Source organism: Protomyctophum parallelum, assembly GCF_964188405.1.
Source record: "Protomyctophum parallelum genome assembly, chromosome: 9".
Lineage (NCBI taxonomy): Eukaryota > Metazoa > Chordata > Actinopteri > Myctophiformes > Myctophidae > Protomyctophum > Protomyctophum parallelum.
The window spans coordinates 50906351-50928025 of NC_139706.1; the positions used below are offsets into that span (position 1 = coordinate 50906351).

The window sequence follows — 21675 nt, forward strand, 5'->3', positions numbered from 1 at the left end:
CCCATATCTCCGTAAGGGAGTGGTTGCACCATTAAAAAATGAACCCTTATGATTTATAACTACAATGCCTGTATAGTCTCCAGCAACATGTGATGTTCTACGTCATTAACTGCTTTATAAGTGTAATTAGTGTTATAAACAGATGCCTAGTTCATATACAATTATAGACTGATAGACATCTTATAATGTCTAGAGCAATTTCAGCATCCACCGAAAACCACCTAAGTGTGTCATAATGTTGACAGCCAATAAGCCTGGCAGATGTGTCACAGGAAAAAGGCAAACATACGACAAACATGGTATGAGAATCATAATTTTACTCATGTTTTAAACAATAGGATAGCAGGAACAAAATAGCAGGAACAAAAAACATGGCAAAACAAAACAAAATCCTATGTATACATGTATGTAATCTGGCACCACTGCTGTATCAGGCACAAGTAGTCATTACATAATTTGCTGGGGCGGTGCATACGCATCAAAATATGCTGGGACGGTGCATACGCATCAAAATATGCTGGGACGGTGCATACGCATCAAAAGTGGTGCAAAGTAACCACAGTATACAGCTAATCAACTTACAAATTACATTATACATATACACAGATGCATTTAGTATTAATATCACTATAGCCCAAGATTAAGTAAATTGAAAGCAATTGACAATTTAAAATAAATAATTATACTGTATACGTGGTAACATATTTTATATACCTTTTTTGTCCATCAGATAGATGATTTATATTTCTTTGAGAAACTATGTAAGGAAAAGGCCTTGTGCACTCCTACAAGGACAGGTGCGTCGGAGCCAACTGCGATTCATGAGAAGAAAAGGGTTCACTTATAGAGTAGTAGTTAACTAAGTGAAGAAAAGGGTTCACTTATAGAGTAGTAGTTAACTACTACTCTATAAGTGAAGAAAAGGGTTCACTTATAGAGTAGTAGTTAACTACTACTCTATAAGTGAAGAAAGGGGTTCACTTATAGAGTAGTATTAACTACTACTCTATAAGTGAAGAAAAGGGTTCACTTATAGAGTAGTAGTTAACTACTACTCTATAAGTGAAAGACAGTGTGCGGGACCCTTTTCTTCTCTTTGAGAAACTAAAGAGGGATCCAGAATAATTCTAAATCGTTAAAACTGTATTTCTTTTATAGATAGAAACTTGTACCATACTTCATAATACTGCTTTTTTACATACATAAAGTAGGTATGTAGCAAATAGCTTAACCTAATAATTCAACATTTCAAACGTTCCTTCACATAGCAGTCACGTACCCATGTCAGAGTACCCGTTCCACTCTGTGTCCCTTTTATGCCCAGATATGAAGATTTCTGTATCTGTCTCTCTCTGTCCCTTCATTCTATGGAATTTTGTGTCAAGGCATGCCCAAATATGAACTGAAGTGATGTAAACAGTCAGAACGGGCCAGCTCCATATATGGAGATATAGGGGTGCAGGTACAGGCCCGGGCAGAGGCTTTTGGGCTGGTTCTGGACAATCGTGCATCTCTGTCTCTCTCGCTGTCCTTTCCTTTAATCCACCCGACACTGATCGACATATACGTCACCATCGAAAGCCGTCACTCATGCTTATGAGTAATGACTACTTGTCCTTGATATAGCAGTGGTGTCATAAGTTGGTAGAGATTCTCCATAGGGCTGGGCGATATGACAAAATCTCATATCACGATATAGAATTTATTTTATCACGATAACGATATACTCATGATATAGCATATTTTTTTACGATACCTATTTTTTTATTTTTGTTCAGGTCGAGTACTTTACTGTACTTGGGCTGTACTGTACTGTACTGTACTGTACTGTACTGTACTGTACTGTACTGTACTGTACTAGCTCTCCTGGCCTCTGTCTGTGTGTTAGGCTGCACAACAGTGACACTTGGTGGTGACAATAATTATGCTATTTCCGTGCTCGGATACAGGGACAGGGACACACACATAGCTGTCTATAGTGGTTGCACCACTCAAAAAACAGGAAAAGAACACTTATGCTAATATCAAACTTATGCCAATTACTTATGCTGCAATGTAAATTCACATTATCCAGTCTAATTATATGAATATAATACTGATGCCCTGCCCATGCACAGACAGGCCCAAAGCAAGTACAAAAATATTACAAAATAAAATATATATAATAATAATTAGAGGCTGAACTCAATTGTTCAGCCTCAACTCTGTAGACATTTTTAAAGCACAGCTCAAGACCCACTTCTACAACATTGCTTTTAATTGATCTTTTATTTTTTGTTATTCATGTCCTCACTGTATTGCATTACTGCTTGTTTTTTAATGTCGTTGCCTTGCTTTTCTTTTATTCTCCATTGTTCTGTAAAGCACTTTGAGCTGCATTTCATGTCATGAAAGGTGCTATACAAATAAAGTATTATTATTATTATTATTATGACAAAAAAGAAAAAAGAAAGAAATAAGACGTTCCCATTCAGACACAGAAGTACAGGCCTGTGTCTGCATTAAATTGGCTTAAGGAAAAAATAAATATCTCATGTCACAGTTTGTCACTATAGTTGTTTCAGTTCATGTTAAGCTCTGTATAGGGAATCAAAATGTTCTGTTGTAGTTATAGTTTGGTTTGTTAAAGACGTTGGGCAGCTTAACGATGTTTAATTGACTACAGGCGATAGAGTGAGAGAGAACGCCACCGCGTCGTCAACTCTCCATGCCCAGCTGTGCATATGGAAAAAGTGGAGGTTTTTCTTTTCCTTTTTTTTTATGATCCCAACTTAAGTTAGCGTCTTGTGTTGTTGTTGTTGGAAGCTGTTGCTGAATTAAGGACTTTTCAAATGGAATAATTTATTTGGAACAATAAAACAAGACAGACACGGACACGCAGCAGAGGACTGCACAGGTAAGAGGGAAGTCTTAGAAGAAGTTTGCAACCGACGACCGACGAGCTCAATTGTTCAACTGTGTAAAACAAACGTGGCTCACGCAGTTTATCAATTTGATCCAACATGAAACCTGCATTTATAACAGTGAATGGCCGGTTACTTTAGGGCGCGTTCGGAAATAGCACACTGGACGGACCGACGCACTGTGCAATGCAAACTGATAGATGAGTGCTCTCCGGTGTGTTATTTCCCAACGTGCCCTTAGTGTTACACCGCTCTGAATCTCGTCAGCCATCATCTCCCTTCATGTAATCCAAACCACTTCCATACAATGGAAGACGTTGCCCCTCTTTTAGGTGCAAGCTCCTCGGTTTGTGTTGTGGTCGTGTTGGCTACTTGGCTCACTGTTTTCAGTGCGGTGGGCTGCTGGGCATGCAAGCGCTGTGACGTAAAATACTGCCGTAAACACTGTCGTAAAGCGAAACGGCGATATAAACGATATAGCTTATTTTTCGTGATAGACATTTTCTATCGAAAATACGATATATATCGTCATATCGCACAGCCCTAATTCTCCAGTGTCTAATCGTCATCATCCTCATCTGAGCTGTGTTCTTGCCAGTGTGTTTCATCCTCCATCGCCACCTCCTGTTCCAACAACATTGGACTTGGTCCAAGAATGGCCTTGTATGCTCTCGCTGCAGTCTGCTGTAGTTTATGGTCCTCAAACCTCCGCTTCAGCAGACAGATGAGGCCCTGGGAACCCTCCTCTGTCAATCCATTTGGAAAATCTAGAATGTATTAAGAGTGGAATAAAGTTCACACTAAACTTTGTCGATAACACTATATTAAGGTCGCCTTTATAATGCATTATAAGCTCATTTATAATGCATATTATTGATGCTTATGCTTATAAGACATTATTCCATTTAATACACATTGGTTGTTATGCATTGACAGACATTACAGCACTTCTCTATGTGTCTTTATAATCACCTAAGTTATAATGTGCTTTATACTTCCACTGAGCATAATAATGCATTATGACCAGCACTTATGTTATAAACGTGGTTATATGTTGTTATACATGATTATAAGTGTTATAATGCCTTATAAGCACATTATAACGCATTATAAAGACGACGTTAATATAAAGTGTTCTTTTCTGACAGTAGAGATCTCAAATACATAGCAACAAAAAAAACATAGATTAGTTACAAAATACTAACATGATAGCAGTCACCTGACATTTTTCACTTACCTCTTGTCTGTGTGCTCATTGAAATGCTGTCCATCTGTGTCTGGACCTTTGACTGAGAGTCCTTGAGGAAAGCAAGGTGCTGCATCATCTCCTTTGTGTCTGGACCTTTGACTGAGAGTCCTTGAGGAAAGCAAGGTGCTGCATCATCTCCTTTGTGTCTGGACCTTTGACTGAGAGTCCTTGAGGAAAGCAAGGTGCTGCATCATCTCCTTTGTGTCTGGACCTTTGACTGAGAGTCCTTGAGGAAAGCAAGGTGCTGCATCATCTCCTTTGTAATGATGTGCTTTTCCTCTGCCAGCCGCGAAAGAAGCATGCGTTGGTCAAAGAGCTGCTTCTTGGTCAGGATATCAACACCATCTGTGAAGGAATGACAACATGATTAGTCGTGGGTTTTTTTAGAGGTGAAATGGAGCAAGAGACATTGGCATCCAAAAGCATACAGCTGTGAGTGCATGTGAGTCAGTGTTGTTATGGTAAATGGTGCATTTATATAGCGCCTTTATCCAAGGCGCTTTACATAGATTGTGCATTACATTCACACACATTCATACACCGATGGCAGAGGAAACCATGCAAGGCACCAACCAGCACATCAGGAGCAATGAGGCTTGGCGTGTAGACAGACAGACAGACACACAGAACACACACACACACACCTTAATGTATTAGTTTAGATACCTGCGTTCTGTTCCTGCCAAGGCCATATCATGCTCTGGGAAGCTTTGTTGGACAGCTTCTGCACAACAGAGCTTATGTCCACAGGGCTTGCGTCAGCGTGTTGGTTGTATCTCTCGAGCTCTTCCAACAACCTTTTCTTCTCCTGGCCAATTTTCTGGCTGATCTTCTGGCGCCTTTTATTGCGATCTATAAAAGAGTAGTATTACAAAAAAAAGCTGTGATGGGGCTCTGTCAAAGGAATGAATGAATTAACGTTTAATGTATTTATTTATTATTTAAATTTTACGGGGCAATGTGTAGGTTTCAAATCGTTTTAAATTATCTAAATTAAATTAAATTATTATTTTTTGTATACTATGCTACCATTTCTTCCAAAGCAACTGCAAAGGACTGATGCTATTTATTTCAAAAAGCTTTATATACCCTGTATATAACGACACAATGTGACATAGCTCTGTTTACACAACACGTGTTGTCATTTTCAGCTGACAAAGACATTCTTCAGTAGACAGTCTGTTACGAGCCACTGTCTTAACAAACACAATCAAGCAAGTATGCAGCTGAAACATTTAAGCTTAAACTATAGGTACTATACATACCATTATCCCTGTAAATGTAGTGCTTCTTTTGGCAGATGCTCACAAAAAGTGCTTCAATGGAGAGCTGCAAAGCATGGACATTCACAGCACTGGCCGCTGCACTTCCTAAGAAAGAATAAATAATCACACACATTGTTTTAGTTTTTTCCTGTTTACCGACAGACTTATTACTTAGTTTGTTTTCTTTGTTTGTCATCTATATTATTTGTATTTGGTAAGGGTAGGCAAATTAAGCTAATTAGCTTCAGCCTACACCTTTTTTGGTCATAGCAATGTATCTTTATTTATATACCGTTATGAGACCAAAATGAAACATTGAAAGTGAAGTGAAAAAGTGATTTACTTACAGTACCCATCCCTGCACCATAACATATAGGCTACAGCTACAGTATATGCATTACAGCCAAAGAGTCTGACAGTGTTTGTGTAAAAGATTCTTCCTTACCGGTCTTGGCCCACTGCTTGACATCAAGAACCCACTGTTGTAGCATGTCATCGCTACAATGGAACTGCTCCTGCAACTTTGTCAAGTTCTCAGCTACCTCCAAAGTCTTCTCTAGTGTCTGCAAAATTGCAATACAGAACCATGTCATAGTATTTGAAGTTTCACATGTAGCTGCTTGAAATAGTTATCCCCTTTTCATCAACATACCTTTTTGTATCTCGAAGACAAAGCAATGTTTAGGCCATTCTCTTTGCGGAGATTCCAACCCATTGCATGCACAGTAAGCATGTCAGTTCTTACTGTAAAGAACACAAATGCTAATAAGAATGTGTTGAAAATGTTTTATGTGTAACTTTGCAGGGTAGCATGGGGTTAAATAAGCTTACAGACCTGACTTTGTCATGTATTTAGTGGTCAGAGCACATCGGGAGAGATAACTGTTGACTTGCTCTTCTTCTTCTCCCAACGTTGTTCCGATACCTTCCTGGTTCCTTGCATTCCACTGGATCTACAGGAAGTATGGACTTGTTTAACAGTGTGGAAGCTAGCATGATCACAATTGATGCATATCCTGAGGTCACTTGGTTTGTGTGGCTAATCATTTATTTTGAGAATTTAAATGAATCATTTAATTTAAGGCATAAACAAAAATGTAAGAAGCATCACCTCGCACTTGGTATTGTGTGCTTTCGCATGCATCACTGACAAGCAATGTTTCTGTTGCTGAAGGGGTTGAAGATGACTCAGGTTCTCAGACACCTTCTCCAAGTATGGCACATATCGGCAGGTCACATCCATGGCCAAATATGTAGCACTCTGGAACTCTTTTTGGAGAAACATTGGATATATGCAAAGATTTCCCCTCTATACATATTGAGACCTTTTTGGGGGGGAAATTAATATTAGAGAGCATAGTACATTTTTTTAATTTGAACTCATCAGGATTATATACACTAATACCAACCTTTGAGAAGGAAGCCATGCCTACAAACAGCAATTTCAACACCTTCTTCATCCAACTTGTTGGCCTGTTTGGATGACTCTCGAGCAGCTCTCCAATGTGAATCTCCACACATGGCTTTCCCTGCAGTCTGCAAAGTACATATTTGGAAGATATTAGGAGTTGATTAAAGACAATAGATAGCAGGGCTATCTACAAAACTATTACAGTAATTACTCTTTATTGGCTGTTAAAAACTTACACTTTTTACAACTCCTCTGACCTCCTCAACAAAAGTGGACACGTCGGAGTCTTTTGCTAAGAAAAGTCCATCAAAGAAACCAGGATCTTGACTCCTAAAACAATAGAGTGAGTCAGTGACACACACACACACACACACACACACACACACACACACACACACACACACACACACACACACACACACACACACACACACACACACACACACACACACACACACACACACACACACACACACACACACACACACACAATAATAGGAAGGTCAAAACTCACTGATTTGCTTTCTGGAACCTGTAAAGTTTTCTGTTCCCATCAACAGAAACAGCCACCATTTCAGGGCTACAGGCCGGACAGACAAACAGTTCCTTTCCCAGAAGCCGGTTCTCTACAGAGTTGCAGTAAGTGGACTGCAGAAAGCTCCTCTGAAAAGAGTCTGCATTCACTTTTCCAGTCTGAAAGAAATACATAATATAATGGGGAAAAAAAATCTGTACAACTGTCCAACCGTACGACATTATCAAACTAATTACTCACTCTTCCAAAATGCACTGTTCTCTGGTCTAACAGGGCTGTGAAGGCTTGTCTCGACATTCCTGGAGCTGTAGTCTTCATAGCTTCAAAGGAATGGAAGATGTCTTTGTGGAACAGGGTCTGTCCTTGCATTGTTGTAGGCCAGTAGCCACTTCTTATAAAGTCCCTGACCTCTGGAGACCACTGCTTACTGCACTGGTTGCATGATAACACCGGAACGTGAAGATCATAACGGCCTGAGAGTACATGAGACAAAAGTAACAGGGGGCACGAAAGTTATGTTGTCCTTTAAACACATATCCACATCGCGTGTGTGTATCTAGATTGACATAAATTCCTACCATTTATGCAAACCAGTATGATGGGTCTACCGACAGATACTGCAACATTAAATGTGTCGCAGGTGCATATATTTGCCGGATAGGCGGTTGGCAGCAAACAGTCTGAAAAGACAAGGGGACAATCTGGATGAAATGTTTGGTTTGAATGAAGGTACATGGATAACACATTTTAATATAGGAGACAATGTTGTATGTTAATTTAAAAAAGAGACTCACTGACTCCGTTGGGGGAATGTATTTATAATACCCGAACATTGTGGTTTGCCTATTGTGTAGAATGTGATGTTCATGAACCAAACGGTCACATTCCACACAAAACCACTCTGACGGCATACAGTCCCCACAACGGATGACTGCTTCTCTCAAACCACAGTGTTGACACACCATCTTCACAATAGTCTCTGCAGACAGCAAGTTGTCGACATTGTGTTCTCTTGCTTGTTGCCAAGAGAAGTGTGCATCTTTCTGTCTTTGGGTCCAATTGGGCTGTTCTACACCATGATCCTGCACATCAATGCCTGCCGAGTCCTGTATAAGCTCCTCGAGCCTCTGCAAATTAAAATCTTTGGGAGAGAAATGGAAAAACAAACATACCTTAATTTGCCACAGCTTTCTTTTGAGGAGTGTATTTTAAGTAGTTTTTATACTTACCAGGTTCTTGGTAGCCCAGACATGGAGATGAGACAGATTTACTGACAGAGGCAGTGGATGTAGATGTAACTATTTGGAAGTAAAAATAGCAAAAACCACATTAGACCAAATAATTTCAAACTCTTAGGCAGTATAAATATCACAACAATAACACTATCAAACGATTACCCTACACCTAATCAAAGACCACTCTCTATGAATGAAGTCCTTGCCATACGTTTTGAGATGGAGACTAACCATTAGTTGAAGTCCTTTTCCTTGGTCTCTTTCCTGTGGGAAGAGGAACCCCATTTGCGTCTCTCTTCAACCAGATCACTTCAGGGCATGAGACTTCAGGTTTCTTTGTCACTGGCAGTTTCTTCTAGATGGACACACGTCATGAAATATAGAGAAATAGGCATCAACTAACAGAAGTTAAATTAATTACACATTGATGTACAAGAATGTAACTTACTTCTGCCTTCATTAATGCTTGCCCGACCAGAGCAAGACCTTCCAATCTGGCCTTATTAGACACCGAGTCTGCCTTTATGTGTGTTGACATTGTACTGAAACAATAAAAAAAGTGTAAGTTGTTAGTCATTAGTAAACGGTTGGACCCTGTTAGAATGGAAACAAGTGTAATGCTTTATCATGGTGATATCTTCCACAGTAACTGTTTTTGTATGGACCTGTGGAATAACTATAAATCAATCAGGCGTCAATCAGTAGGACATCCTACACCTACCTATGTGGATGTAGGCTACAAAAAACACAAAACAGCTGGCCAAAAGTAGATTGTACGTAGACTGGACTCTGGAGACACCAATGGAGGGAATAGACAGAGAGAGAGAGTTTGAGAGATGAAGTATTTGGTTTAGTACTCTTCCACAGTGCGGGGCAATATGCCAACTACACTGTATTCCTAACTACACCCTGCTGGATTCCTAGATACTTAATCTTAATCAATGTGCTGGATATAATAACCAAAAACATTTCTGGTTGGTGCCGGGCCATCCTCCAGCAAGTAAATAAGGCGCACATGAGCATAAGTAGTAATATTTTATTTTATTTTTATCCCAGTTTTTTCACCCAGTGCCAATTATCCTGGGTGCTACACTTCCTCTGCCAACCTGGGGGGGCAGCGGACTGACCTCATGCCTCCTCCTATGCATGAGGAGTCCAAGCTGCTTCTTTTCACCTGACGGGGGAATTTCCCCGGCCGGACGTAGCGCGTGGAAGGAACACGTTATTCCGACTTTCCCCTCCATCAGGCGCCCCAGCTGGCCAAGGGGATGTAGTTTAGAGACCAGGATTACTGCATGTTTTTGTGAGGGTACCTACCCTAGGGGATACGGGGAGAACATGCAAACTCCACATAGAAAGGTCCCTTTGCCTCGGGTATGGGCACTGATGACGCGGAGGAGGGAACACGCCCCCAGCACCCACAGCGTCCAGAGTGGGAATCGAACCCAGGACCTTCTAGCTGTGAGGCGACAGCACTACCGACTGTTCCACCGTGCCCCCAAGTAGTAATATTTTGATTAAATGAAAATGGTGGGCTCTATTGTAAACAAGTATTAAATGCTTTATGGTGTCGTCCACTCACAGTTAACAGTTTTGTATTGAGTTGTGCTTGAAATATACTGTAATTCGGCAATAGTCCGGCAGCTGTGGTCTAAAATATTGTCTATATATATATATATATATATATATACGTATACATTCATGAATCCACTTGTTGACCGGCTGTCGGTATATGTCAAAAATCCCAAACTTTCCTTATGCTTCAAGTAGCATGTGACATGTAAAACTATGGGGTTTTCATGATTCTGAACCAAGCTTTCGTTTTTCACAAAAAATACTCCTTGGGCTATAAAGAGCCATAGCCACTTGCCCAAAATGTGCTGACTTCATCACATTTGTCACGACTGCTATGGTCATGAATGCATGTATAGACAATATTTTAGGCCAATACAAAAAAGACTATATAGCCTACCACGTGTCTCACTTTAAACAAAAGAAGCCTGTCGGCTGACGGACTACAGACTGTTAATAAAATATTCAATCAATCAATCAAAAAAAGCGGTGTGAACTATAGTCTTGATCACTTTCTGTAAACCTATTGTGAACCTACTGTGTCCATGTTATTGTTAGCTAGCAGCCATATGCTAACCCTAGCTAGGTAGGTCTTTAGTTCTAACTTGTATCTGAACTGAATGCAATAATTATGTCACATGGCCCCGTCATTTAACGTGAGGCAAAAAAGACACAACAACTAGATCGATATAGACTTTGATACAAAAATATACCTTACCTTTCTAGTGAGACAACTGCAGTTAAGGTACTAGCATAGTACTGTAGTAGTGTAGTTACTAGTAGACGCTCAGACGGATATAAAACCGGATCTTAAACAAGAGAATGCTTCCGGTTTCCGGACAAAACTAAGATAAATTAAATAATACAATAAAAACATCCATATCTACATATTCCGTGTGGATTTAAAATATAAGGTTAATAACCCATGCCCACTGATGTTACAATTATGTACGGTCGATCAACTAATAATTATTATTATTATCGTGGTCTGGGAGGGAAGTCTGTTAATTTCGTTGAAAAGTTACGTGTTGCTCATTTCATAACGACAGCACCTGGAAAAGTGGATTACATCTGCATCCAAAAAAATTAAGTGCTTACCCCATGGATGTTAAAATGCTTTGCGGGCCCACAGAATTAACCATATCTTCCGTGTTGTTCAATTAAAAAGCATTTTTATCCGATCGATGGCCATTTCTTCCTATTTCTTTCAACTACGACCCTATCGTTTGGTAGGTGTACTGCATGCTGATACAGTGAACGTTCTTTTAGAAAGTTGCGTTCGATCCGATTAAAATGCTTTTTATTAAACAATACGGAAGGAACGGGTACTTCCGTGGGCCCGTCAAATATTGTAACATTTATGGCCTTGGGATAAGCCTAAAGATGAACGTTTATGTAGAAGTAAGGGCCAAATGTGGAGGAAGTAAACGATGGCTTCATAGCCATGCCCAAATATGTATTACAGGCGGAGCCTTAAATGTTATAAAATGAATTACAAAAAGTCAATAACAATTATGTTTATTAAAATACAATACCATACACGACAGAAGCGATATCAGCTTGGATCATTTCATTTTATTTTTATTTTTTTAACCTATAGGTTTCAATGGTGGGCATAATAGTACGCTATGAACGGACTTGCGGTGTGGGTTTTTTTTTAAGTCACGTGACATCATCCGGGACACGAATCCATAGGTTTCACTGGTGGGACTTTTAGTATGATATGAACGGACTGCGGTACCTACTAGTATTCTATGGACGGAACGGCAGTGTACCAGTCCGTTCTATTTCAACCTGCGACCAGGTTGAGATGGCTGAACAGGTCAGGCCTCCTGGTCTTCAGCCCTACATCGACTGATCCACAGGGGCAGGTCCCCCTTCTTATATACAGGCTAGGCCCCTCCCACTGGACCATACCAACCCTAATTGAGTCCACAATTATAACAGCCCCATGTCCAGAGACAATACTTTAAAACTTGTATAATTCACTTTTAAATCATTACACATTATCCACAATTCACATAAACCACATTTATAATCAGAGTTCTCTCTCTCTATATATATATATATATATATATATATATTAATACCTGATCAATCCATCCTACTATAAATGCATTCTGCGTGTGTGCGTGTGTGTGTGTGTGTGTGTGTGTGTGTGTGTGTGTGTGTGTGTGTGTGTGTGTGTGTGTGTGTGTGTGTGCGTGCATGCGTGCGTGCGTGCGTGTACGGTTGTAATGTGCGTAACTCGAGAACCGTTCGCCCCACCGACTTCACATTCGACACACGCGTTCCACACCCCCACAGGGAGTGCAGTGCCCGGCCTCGAGTCGGTGGGATACGCCGTTGTCCAGAAACACCACAAAAGGCTCCGGTCAGGCTCTGCCAATGGACTGTATACAGTAATGAGCCAAAGTCCCCTCCCCTGGACAATTTCCCAGCCTCTGCCTCTGCCAGTTGATTGCCATGTCAATTTGATGCCGATACTATTCGTACTTTTACTCAGGCCTACATAAAAATAAAAAAAACATTTACGTGACAAAATTTGACTTATTTGGATTATTTTGAATTTTCATTTTTTCATGTCATATGAAAGCAGGGAATCATAGCTTCAAATTGACATATTGGTTGTTCAGTTTGACCCACCAGTGTTGGAGATATGGCTTATAGAGTAATGTCTGGCAGAGAAACAGAGAGTTGAGCAAACAGGCTTGAAAAAGGTTCACTTCTGTGGTCTCTAACATTACACCTAGCTACGTACATGTTTAAGCATTTATTTCATATTTACATGTCTTCTGTGGTCTCTAACATTACACCTATAGCTACATGTTTAAGCATTTATTTCATATTTACATGTCTTCTGTGGTCTCTAACATTACACCTAGCTACATGTTTAAGCATTTATTTCATATTTACATGTCTTCTGTGGTCTCTAAAATTACACCTACTAGCTACATTTTTAAGCATTTATTTCATATTTACATGTCTTCTGTGGTCTCTAACATTACACCTACTAGCTACATGTTTAAGCATTTATTTCATATTTACATGTCTTCTGTGGTCTCTAACATTACACCTAGCTACATGTTTAAGCATTTATTTCATATTTACATGTCTTCTGTGGTCTCTAACATTACACCTAGCTACATGTTTAAGCATTTATTTCATATTTACATGTCTTCTGTGGTCTCTAACATTACACCTATAGCTACATGTTTAAGCATTTATTTCATATGTACATGTCTTCTGTGGTCTCTAACATTACACCTATAGCTACATGTTTAAGCATTTATTTCATATTTACATGTCTTCTGTGGTCTCTAACATTACACCTAGCTACATGTTTAAGCATTATTTCATATTTACATGTCTTCTGTGGTCTCTAACATTACACCTATAGCTACATGTTTAAGCATTTATTTCATAGTTACATGTCTTCTGTGGTCTCTAACATTACACCTACTAGCTACATGTTTAAGCATTTATTTCATATTTACATGTCTTCTGTGGTCTCTAACATTACACCTAGCTACATGTTTAAGCATTTATTTCATATTTACATGTCTTCTGTGGTCTCTAACATTACACCTATAGCTACATGTTTAAGCATTTATTTCATAGTTACATGTCTTCTGTGGTCTCTAACATTACACCTACTAGCTACATGTTTAAGCATTTATTTCATATTTGCATGTCTTCTGTGGTTTCTAACATTACAATAGCTACATGTTTAAGCATTTATTTCATATTCACATGTCTTCTGTGGTCTCTGACACTTCATTTCAGACATGCTCTAGTATGTGAAGAGTCTGCCTGTGGTATTAAGTTAGCGCGATGGAAGGCTCTCCGTCAAATCTGGTCACATTTGAGTGCATGGATTGGTCATCTATCTATGGAGTTGTTGCACCAGCCCTCATACTTATCACTTATCAACTCAAGGATGATGTCACCCTCTCAGTCATTTGTTATCACCCCACAGGGCAAATAAAGGCTGGGTCAGCTTTACAGCACGGGTTCCCAAAGTGGAGTCCGGGGAACCAAATGGACCCTTATGGGTCTGTAACTCTATAGTCTATACGAATGGAACCAAATGGACCCTTATGGGTCTGTAACTCTATATGAATGGAACCAAATGGACCCTTGTGGGTCTGTATCTCTATATGAATGGAACCAAATGGACCCTTATGGGTCTGTAACTCTATATGAATGGAACCAAATGGACCCTTGTGGGTCTGTAACTCTGTATGAATGGAACCAAATGGACCCTTGTGGGTCTGTAACTCTGTATGAATGGAACCAAATGGACCCTTGTGGGTCTGTAACTCTATAGCCTCGATACCCAGGCTTTCATTTCGTCTGCGCGAAAGATGAAAGCCTGGAAAAAGCCGTGGGCTGAACCAGTCTAAAAGTGGGAGTCAACCCTTCCGGGTGGGCGTCGCTCTAAATGATGTGACGTAGCGCTGCACTAGGAGGGAGAGGAGGGGCCGGGGGTGACGGACAGATCGATGAGATCCAATCAGGGTGCGCGCATTTCTGAGGCGCGACCCGCCCCTCTAGACCAGAAATGTCTCTGCTTAGGTCAGGCTAGTAACTCTATATGAATGGAACCAAATGGACCCTTGTGGGTCTGTAACTCTATAGTCTATATGAATGGAACCAAATGGACCCTTATGGGTCTGTAACTCTATAGTCTATATGAATGGAACCAAATGGACCCTTATGGGTCTGTAACTCTATAGTCTATATGAATGGAACCAAATGGACCCTTGTGGGTCTGTAACTCTATATGAATGGAACCAAATGGACCCTTGTGGGTCTGTAACTCTATAGTCTATATGAATGGAACCAAATGGACCCTTATGGGTCTGTAACTCTATAGTCTATATGAATGGAACCAAATGGACCCTTATGGGTCTGTAACTCTATAGTCTATATGAATGGAACCAAATGGACCCTTATGGGTCTGTAACTCTATAGTCTATATGAATGGAACCAAATGGACCCTTGTGGGTCTGTAACTCTATAGTCTATATGAATGGAACCAAATGGACCCGTTAACAGTGGGTTTTACAATATTATATTGTTGATATTGTTACATTGCAAACTCCACACCTTGCTTTTAATTGATCTTTTTTTGTTATTCATGTCCTCACTGTATTGCATTTTTCTCCATTGTTCTGTAAAGCACATTGAGCTGCATTTCATGTCATGAAAGGTGCTCTACAGATAAAGTATTATTCTTCTTCTTCTTCTTCTTCTTCTTATTATTATTATAATAGTGTGTGCACAGCATCCACCTCGGCCTGCTGATCCTGAGGCCAATCCCTGGTCAGTGGGCGCCTCCTACTGGACGCAACTATGAAACACACCCATCTCAACCCATTCTGACCTGAGATCAGATTCTATAAATGTCTTCTACATCCTGACAGTTTTCCATTCTGACCTGAGATCAGATTCTATGAAATGTCTTCTGCATCCTGACAGTTTTCCATTCTGACCCGAGATCAGATTCTATGAAATGTCTTATACATCCTGACAGTTTTCATTCTGACCTGAGATCAGATTCTATAAAATGTCTTCTACATCCTGACAGTTTTCCATTCTGACCTGAGATCAGATTCTATAAAATGTCTTCTACATCCTGACAGTTTTCTGAAAAAGCCATGTTTCTATGTCAGTCGTTCTTCGATTTTTCAAAAATATGTTGCTCATAGCGCGCCACCGAGTGGCGCGCTATGAGCTTGTAGATCTGCTATTTTTCAATAGCTAAAGCATAACATGATGCTATAACACCAAAAGGGGTTCCCGTTCAGAATGGGTTAAAGATGGTTTATATTTCATCATATTATGACTGCTAGTGTTCCACACTGAAAATACACTATGTGCACACCTGACCAGTCCAGGCGTAAGTACTTTTACTTAAGTATTGTTACTTAAGTACACTTTTGAGGTATTTGTACTTTACTTGAGTATTTCCAATTTCCAATTTCCAATACTTTTACTTCTACACCACTACATCTCAGAGCCGAAATGTGTACTTTTACTCCACTACAATTATTTGAAAACTTTAGTTACTAGTTACTAAGTAAACTTTAGTTACTAGTTACTAAGTAAACTTTAGTTACTAGTTACTAAGTAAACTTTAGTTACTAGTTACTAAGTAAACTTTAGTTACTAGTTACTAAGTAAACTTTAGTTACTAGTTACTAAGTAAACTTTAGTTACTAGTTACTAAGTAAACTTTAGTTACTTTAGTTACTTTGGAGATTTAAATTTCGATTAGCAAACATACATTAGCAACTTCAACCCTATACATTTCGGCCTTTTGAAAATAGCTGATCTACAACGCATTGTGAGCTTGTAGATCTGCTATTTTCAATAGATTTTGTACACATTTTGAACTTGTGAAATGGCACATTCTGCACAATGAGTACTTTAACTTTTAGTACTTTTAATACATTGTTTTCAACGAGGGCGGCGCAAATAAGAGCTATTTTTTTAAGCATGTGTGCAACATGACAAACTGTTTTAAAGTATCGTACAGTGACAACTAAAGTCTCTGTAATGTGTATGTTGTACTATTACTTCAAAACAATCTAAAATAAAGGGGATTTAAGATCATTAAAGCTGGGCTGAGTCCAATGCATTTATATACCTATACATCCGGTCCAGGACACACACACACGCACACGCACACGCACACGCACACGCACACGCACAGATCTAAGAGTGTGTGAATCACGCGTATGAAAGACATTTATATAACTCCCTTATCTCTCGCACCTCGGAAGGAACAATGAATAGATTCCTCTGCAAACACCCAGAGCTGCTTTTTAACAAGACATCACAGGCTATATGAAATAAAAGCTGACGCACATCATCATCTGGAGATGTGTTTGTGCCAGGGACCGCTATATAGGAGAAGACTTGAACAAAGTGGTAGACCTGAGAGGACCAGGGACCAGGGACCAGGGACCAGGGACCAGGGACCGCTATATAGGAGAAGACTTGAACAAAGTGGTAGACCTGAAGGACCAGGACCAGGGACCAGGGACCAGGGACCAGGGACCAGGGACCAGGGACCAGGGACCAGGGACCGCTATATAGGAGAAGACTTGAACAAAGTGGTAGACCTGAGGACCAGGGACCAGGGACCAGGGACCAGGACCAGGGACCAGGGACCAGGGACCAGGGACCAGGGACCGCTATATAGGAGAAGACTTGAACAAAGTGGTAGACCTGAGGACCAGGGACCAGGACCAGGGACCAGGGACCAGGGACCAGGGACCAGGGACCAGGGACCAGGGACCAGGGACCGCTATATAGGAGAAGACTTGAACAAAGTGGTAGACCTGAGGACCAGGGACCAGGGACCAGGACCAGGGACCAGGGACCAGGGACCAGGGACCAGGGACCAGGACCAGGGACCAGGGACCAGGGACCGCTATATAAGAGAAGACTTGAACAAATGCCTTCTAATTCCTGACAAGTTCTCTGAAAAACCTCATGTTTCTGTGTCGGTCGTTTTTAAACATTTTCATGTCAAAGACCCCCAAAACTACAGTATAGATGTATTTGGCCGTCGACCCCCATCTGAAAATATGTTGTTCCAGAGACCTCTCAGAAGCAAAGATCTGAGTTAAAAACGTTCGCTCTGAAAGAATAATATATATATTCAAAGATTTCAGGCACATTTTCACGATTTAAAAATAGCAGACCTACAAGCTCAGAGGCTCAGAGGCTCTCCTCTCACCGCCAACAATCAATGAACCACACCAGTAAATATGGAGGTGCAGCGGTCGGAAAATAGATATTGGCTTTTGGCCTTTAAGAGTCCATCTAGCAACAAGGGAATACAGCCTGTGTTTTTGGCAGAATTGTTTTATTTTAGTTTTAGTCATATAGGGCTCAATTTATGTCACCGCTAAACCCCTTATCCTTAAACCTTTTTTTCATTTTTTTACTATTTTGCAAAACATTTTTGAATAGTTAAAATGGCTACAAGCTCACAATGTGTCAATGTAAGATTGGCTAGTTGAACTATTCAAAAATGTTTTTCAAAATAGTAAAAAAAAAAGGCAAAGAAGTTTAGCGGTGAGGAAAATGGAGCCCATAGTCTCTTGAATAGTTTTATTTAGTTTTAGTCACATTTTAGTCACCTGTAATGTTTTAGTGCTATAGTCTAGTTTTAGTCGACTAAATGTCATAAGATTTTAGTCCACTAAATCTACAGTTGATTTAGTCGACTAAAATGTGTTTTGGCGGGCCTTCATGCCGTCGTAATGACTGATTTTACACTTGCTGAAAATAGCCGATCTACAAGCTCACAGCTGACAACTGGTTCCATGGGGAAGAATATACTGTAAGTACAGGATTGAAGGCATAACTTAATGACTCTCTCTGAAGACATTATGATATATAATAATTAAGCTTTTAAAACAAGACTGTCAAAAAGAAGGAAAAACACGTATATAGGCCTACAGTATAGGCAGCTTCAAAAACAATATAGGCCTACAGTATAGGCAGCTTCACATACAATATAGGCCTACAGTATAGACAGCTTCACATACAATATAGGCCTACAGTATAGACAGCTTCACATACAATATAGGCCTACAGTATAGGCAGCTTCAAATACAATATAGGCCTACAGTATAGGCAGCTTCACATACAATATAGGCCTACAGTATAGACAGCTTCACATACAATATAGGCCTACAGTATAGGCAGCTTCACATACAATATAGACCTACAGTATAGGCAGCTTCACATACAATATAGGCCTACAGTATAGGCAGCTTCAAATACAATATAGGCCTACAGTATAGGCAGCTTCACATACAATATAGGCCTACAGTATTGGCAGCTTCACATACAATATAGGCCTACAGTATAGGCAGCTTCAAATACAATACAGGCCTACAGTATAGGCAGCTTCACATACAATATAGGCCTACAGTATAGGCAGCTTCAAATACAATATAGGCCTACAGTATAGACAGCTTCACATACAATATAGGCCTACAGTATAGGCAGCTTCACGTACAATATAGGCCTACAGTATAGGCAGCTTCACATACAATATAGGCCTACAGTATAGGCAGCTTCACATACAATATAGGCCTACAGTATAGGCAGCTTCACGTACAATATAGGCCTACAGTATAGGCAGCTTCACATACAATATAGGCCTACAGTATAGGCAGCTTCACATACAATATAGGCCTACAGTATAGGCAGCTTCACATACAATATAGGCCTACAGTATAGGCAGCTTCACATACAATATAGGCCTACAGTATAGGCAGCTTCACATACAATATAGGCCTACAGTATAGGCAGCTTCACATACAATATAGGCCTACAGTATAGACAGCTTCACATACAATATAGGCCTACAGTATAGGCAGCTTCACATACAATATAGGCCTACAGTATAGGCAGCTTCACATACAATATAGGCCTACAGTATAGGCAGCTTCACATACAATATAGGCCTACAGTATAGGCAGCTTCAAATACAATAGACTGTTGAAACCATAGACTGTAAAAGAAATATGGACAAAGCGTTCTCCGGGTCTGATATGGACGTAAGATGGCTGGCCCAGACAACGAGGCGGGACTCCTGCCTAAATATGTCCCAAACCGCCCCCCTAAGGTCTTCCACTGCTGGCCTGCTCGCTTTGCCTAAAAACAAATAGGCGAGTAAATCTATGAAAAAAAAGCACCTTACCCTAAAAAAATTGCAACAAAAGGTTTCTCAACAGTTTTTTGTAGTATTAGGTGTCCCTAATAACATACTAAAAGTTTACCAAAGTTTGACCACCCGAAAGGTGTTATTTTCAAGATGGCGTCCAAGATGGCCTAAAAACCATTAAAATAGCCTAACTCCTTCATTATTCATCCTAGACAAGTACTTTTTGTGTCTAACCCTGTTTTTGGGGTCTAGGAGTCCATTGAACTTGTTCAAATTGCAGAGATACAATTAGATAATTGTGAAATCCAATATTGTGTTTGTGACTCTGTTAAAACCCTCTGAAATAGTCACCAGTTTCAAGTTAACTAAACGTCTGAATATTTATATATTTTTTGGAATAAGGTTTCAAGATATCCTCAAAACACAACAAAACTAATAGTCACAATTTTCAGTAATTCAGAAGGTTGTGGCAGAGAATATTGTCAGTTGATAGATAATAGCCTACATGATTGCAATATTGAAACGTTTTGGATAGCTTGGTCGATAAACTTTGGCTCAAACTACTGTTCATCATTATACACCCCACCCAAAACTAATTTCTTGCATTATAGAACGTCGCAGTCCCGCCCCCTTTCATGACGACGCCAGGCATTTTTCCCATAGACATTTCGAAACGTATTTATTGAAAGACATTATAAGCGTCGTACAAAGCCAACTCTTGTCGTGACAAATCATGACAACAAACACAATATTTTGGACCAAACAAATAATTACAAAGAAGAAAAACAACAAGTGTTGTAATCTGCTGTTTTTTCTACTTTCTAATTCTTTGTTTGGCCCAAAACATTGTGTTTATTGTCATGAATTGTTGCGACAAGAGTTGTCTTTGTCCGCGGCGTAAACGTCTTTAAATAAATACTTTTTGAAAAGTCTATGAGGGAAATGAACGGTGATTTCTTCTCCGTCTCTCTCGAGGGGGCGGGACTGCGACGCTCTACTTACTCTTAGTGCAGAGTAGTCAGAACCTATAGTCTCTACCGGGTGCAGAGGGGAGTATGATAGGTGGGGTTGGGTGAGAAGGTAAAGGGGGGTCCGGTCTAGAGTTTAATGGGCCTAGGGTTCCCCTCAGGTGGGTACAGGGGAGTATGGGGAGTGGTGGTCACTGGATTTCTCCCTGGGGACTTGGAGCACAGAAGAGCAAAGTTAAGAAGACCCTCATGGTCTTCTCCTCTATGCATGTCCGAGGTGGCGCATACAGTACATGTTCCATTAAAGCTATGGGGCACTTGAGAGCTTGAGAGATTGGGGCTTGTCTGTCCCTGTGGTGGTAGTTCTAAGACCTCCATGTTGTGATATTGATTAATATGGGGGGTGGGTTCAATTAATCGATTATTAATCGGCAGAGCTGTCGACTATTGTCAACATATTCCCCAATTTCCACTGAGATTATGGGGTGAATGAATGTGGCCAGACCCATCTTCTCTTTCTGTCATAGTGACATAATATTGTCCTGCATCAGATCATGTCCAAATCAGGTTCTCCAATCTCCAGTAGCCTCTTCAGTTTTTTGAAGATTGGTGGTGCAACCACTCGCTTACGGAGCTATGTGTGTGGCTGGCTGGGTCTGAGAACTATGTGTGTGGCTGCCTGGGTCTGAGCACTATTTGTGTGGCTTGCTGGCTGGGTCTGAGCATAGATAAATAGATAGGTAGTAAGGCTGTCACGATTCTCGATACGAATCGAAATTGAATCGAAATTGACGTTCGATTCAGTGTATCGAAATGACGCACCGAATCGCGATGTTTTAT

The 21675-nt window shown here is 40.2% G+C and overlaps 1 protein-coding gene across 1 annotated transcript; it reads right to left on the reverse strand.

The window, feature by feature from the left end:
• Positions 1 to 4342: 4342 nt before the first annotated feature.
• LOC310864626 (uncharacterized protein) lies at positions 4343 to 7732 on the reverse strand (the record flags this gene model as incomplete). The annotated part of the gene is made up of 6 exons (XM_083773314.1): positions 4343 to 4497; positions 4819 to 5004; positions 5418 to 5522; positions 5863 to 5980; positions 6827 to 6953; positions 7635 to 7732. The coding sequence occupies 6 exons, from the start codon at positions 7730 to 7732 to the stop codon at positions 4343 to 4345; spliced, it is 789 nt and encodes a 262-aa protein (XP_083629440.1).
• Positions 7733 to 21675: the final 13943 nt, after the last annotated feature.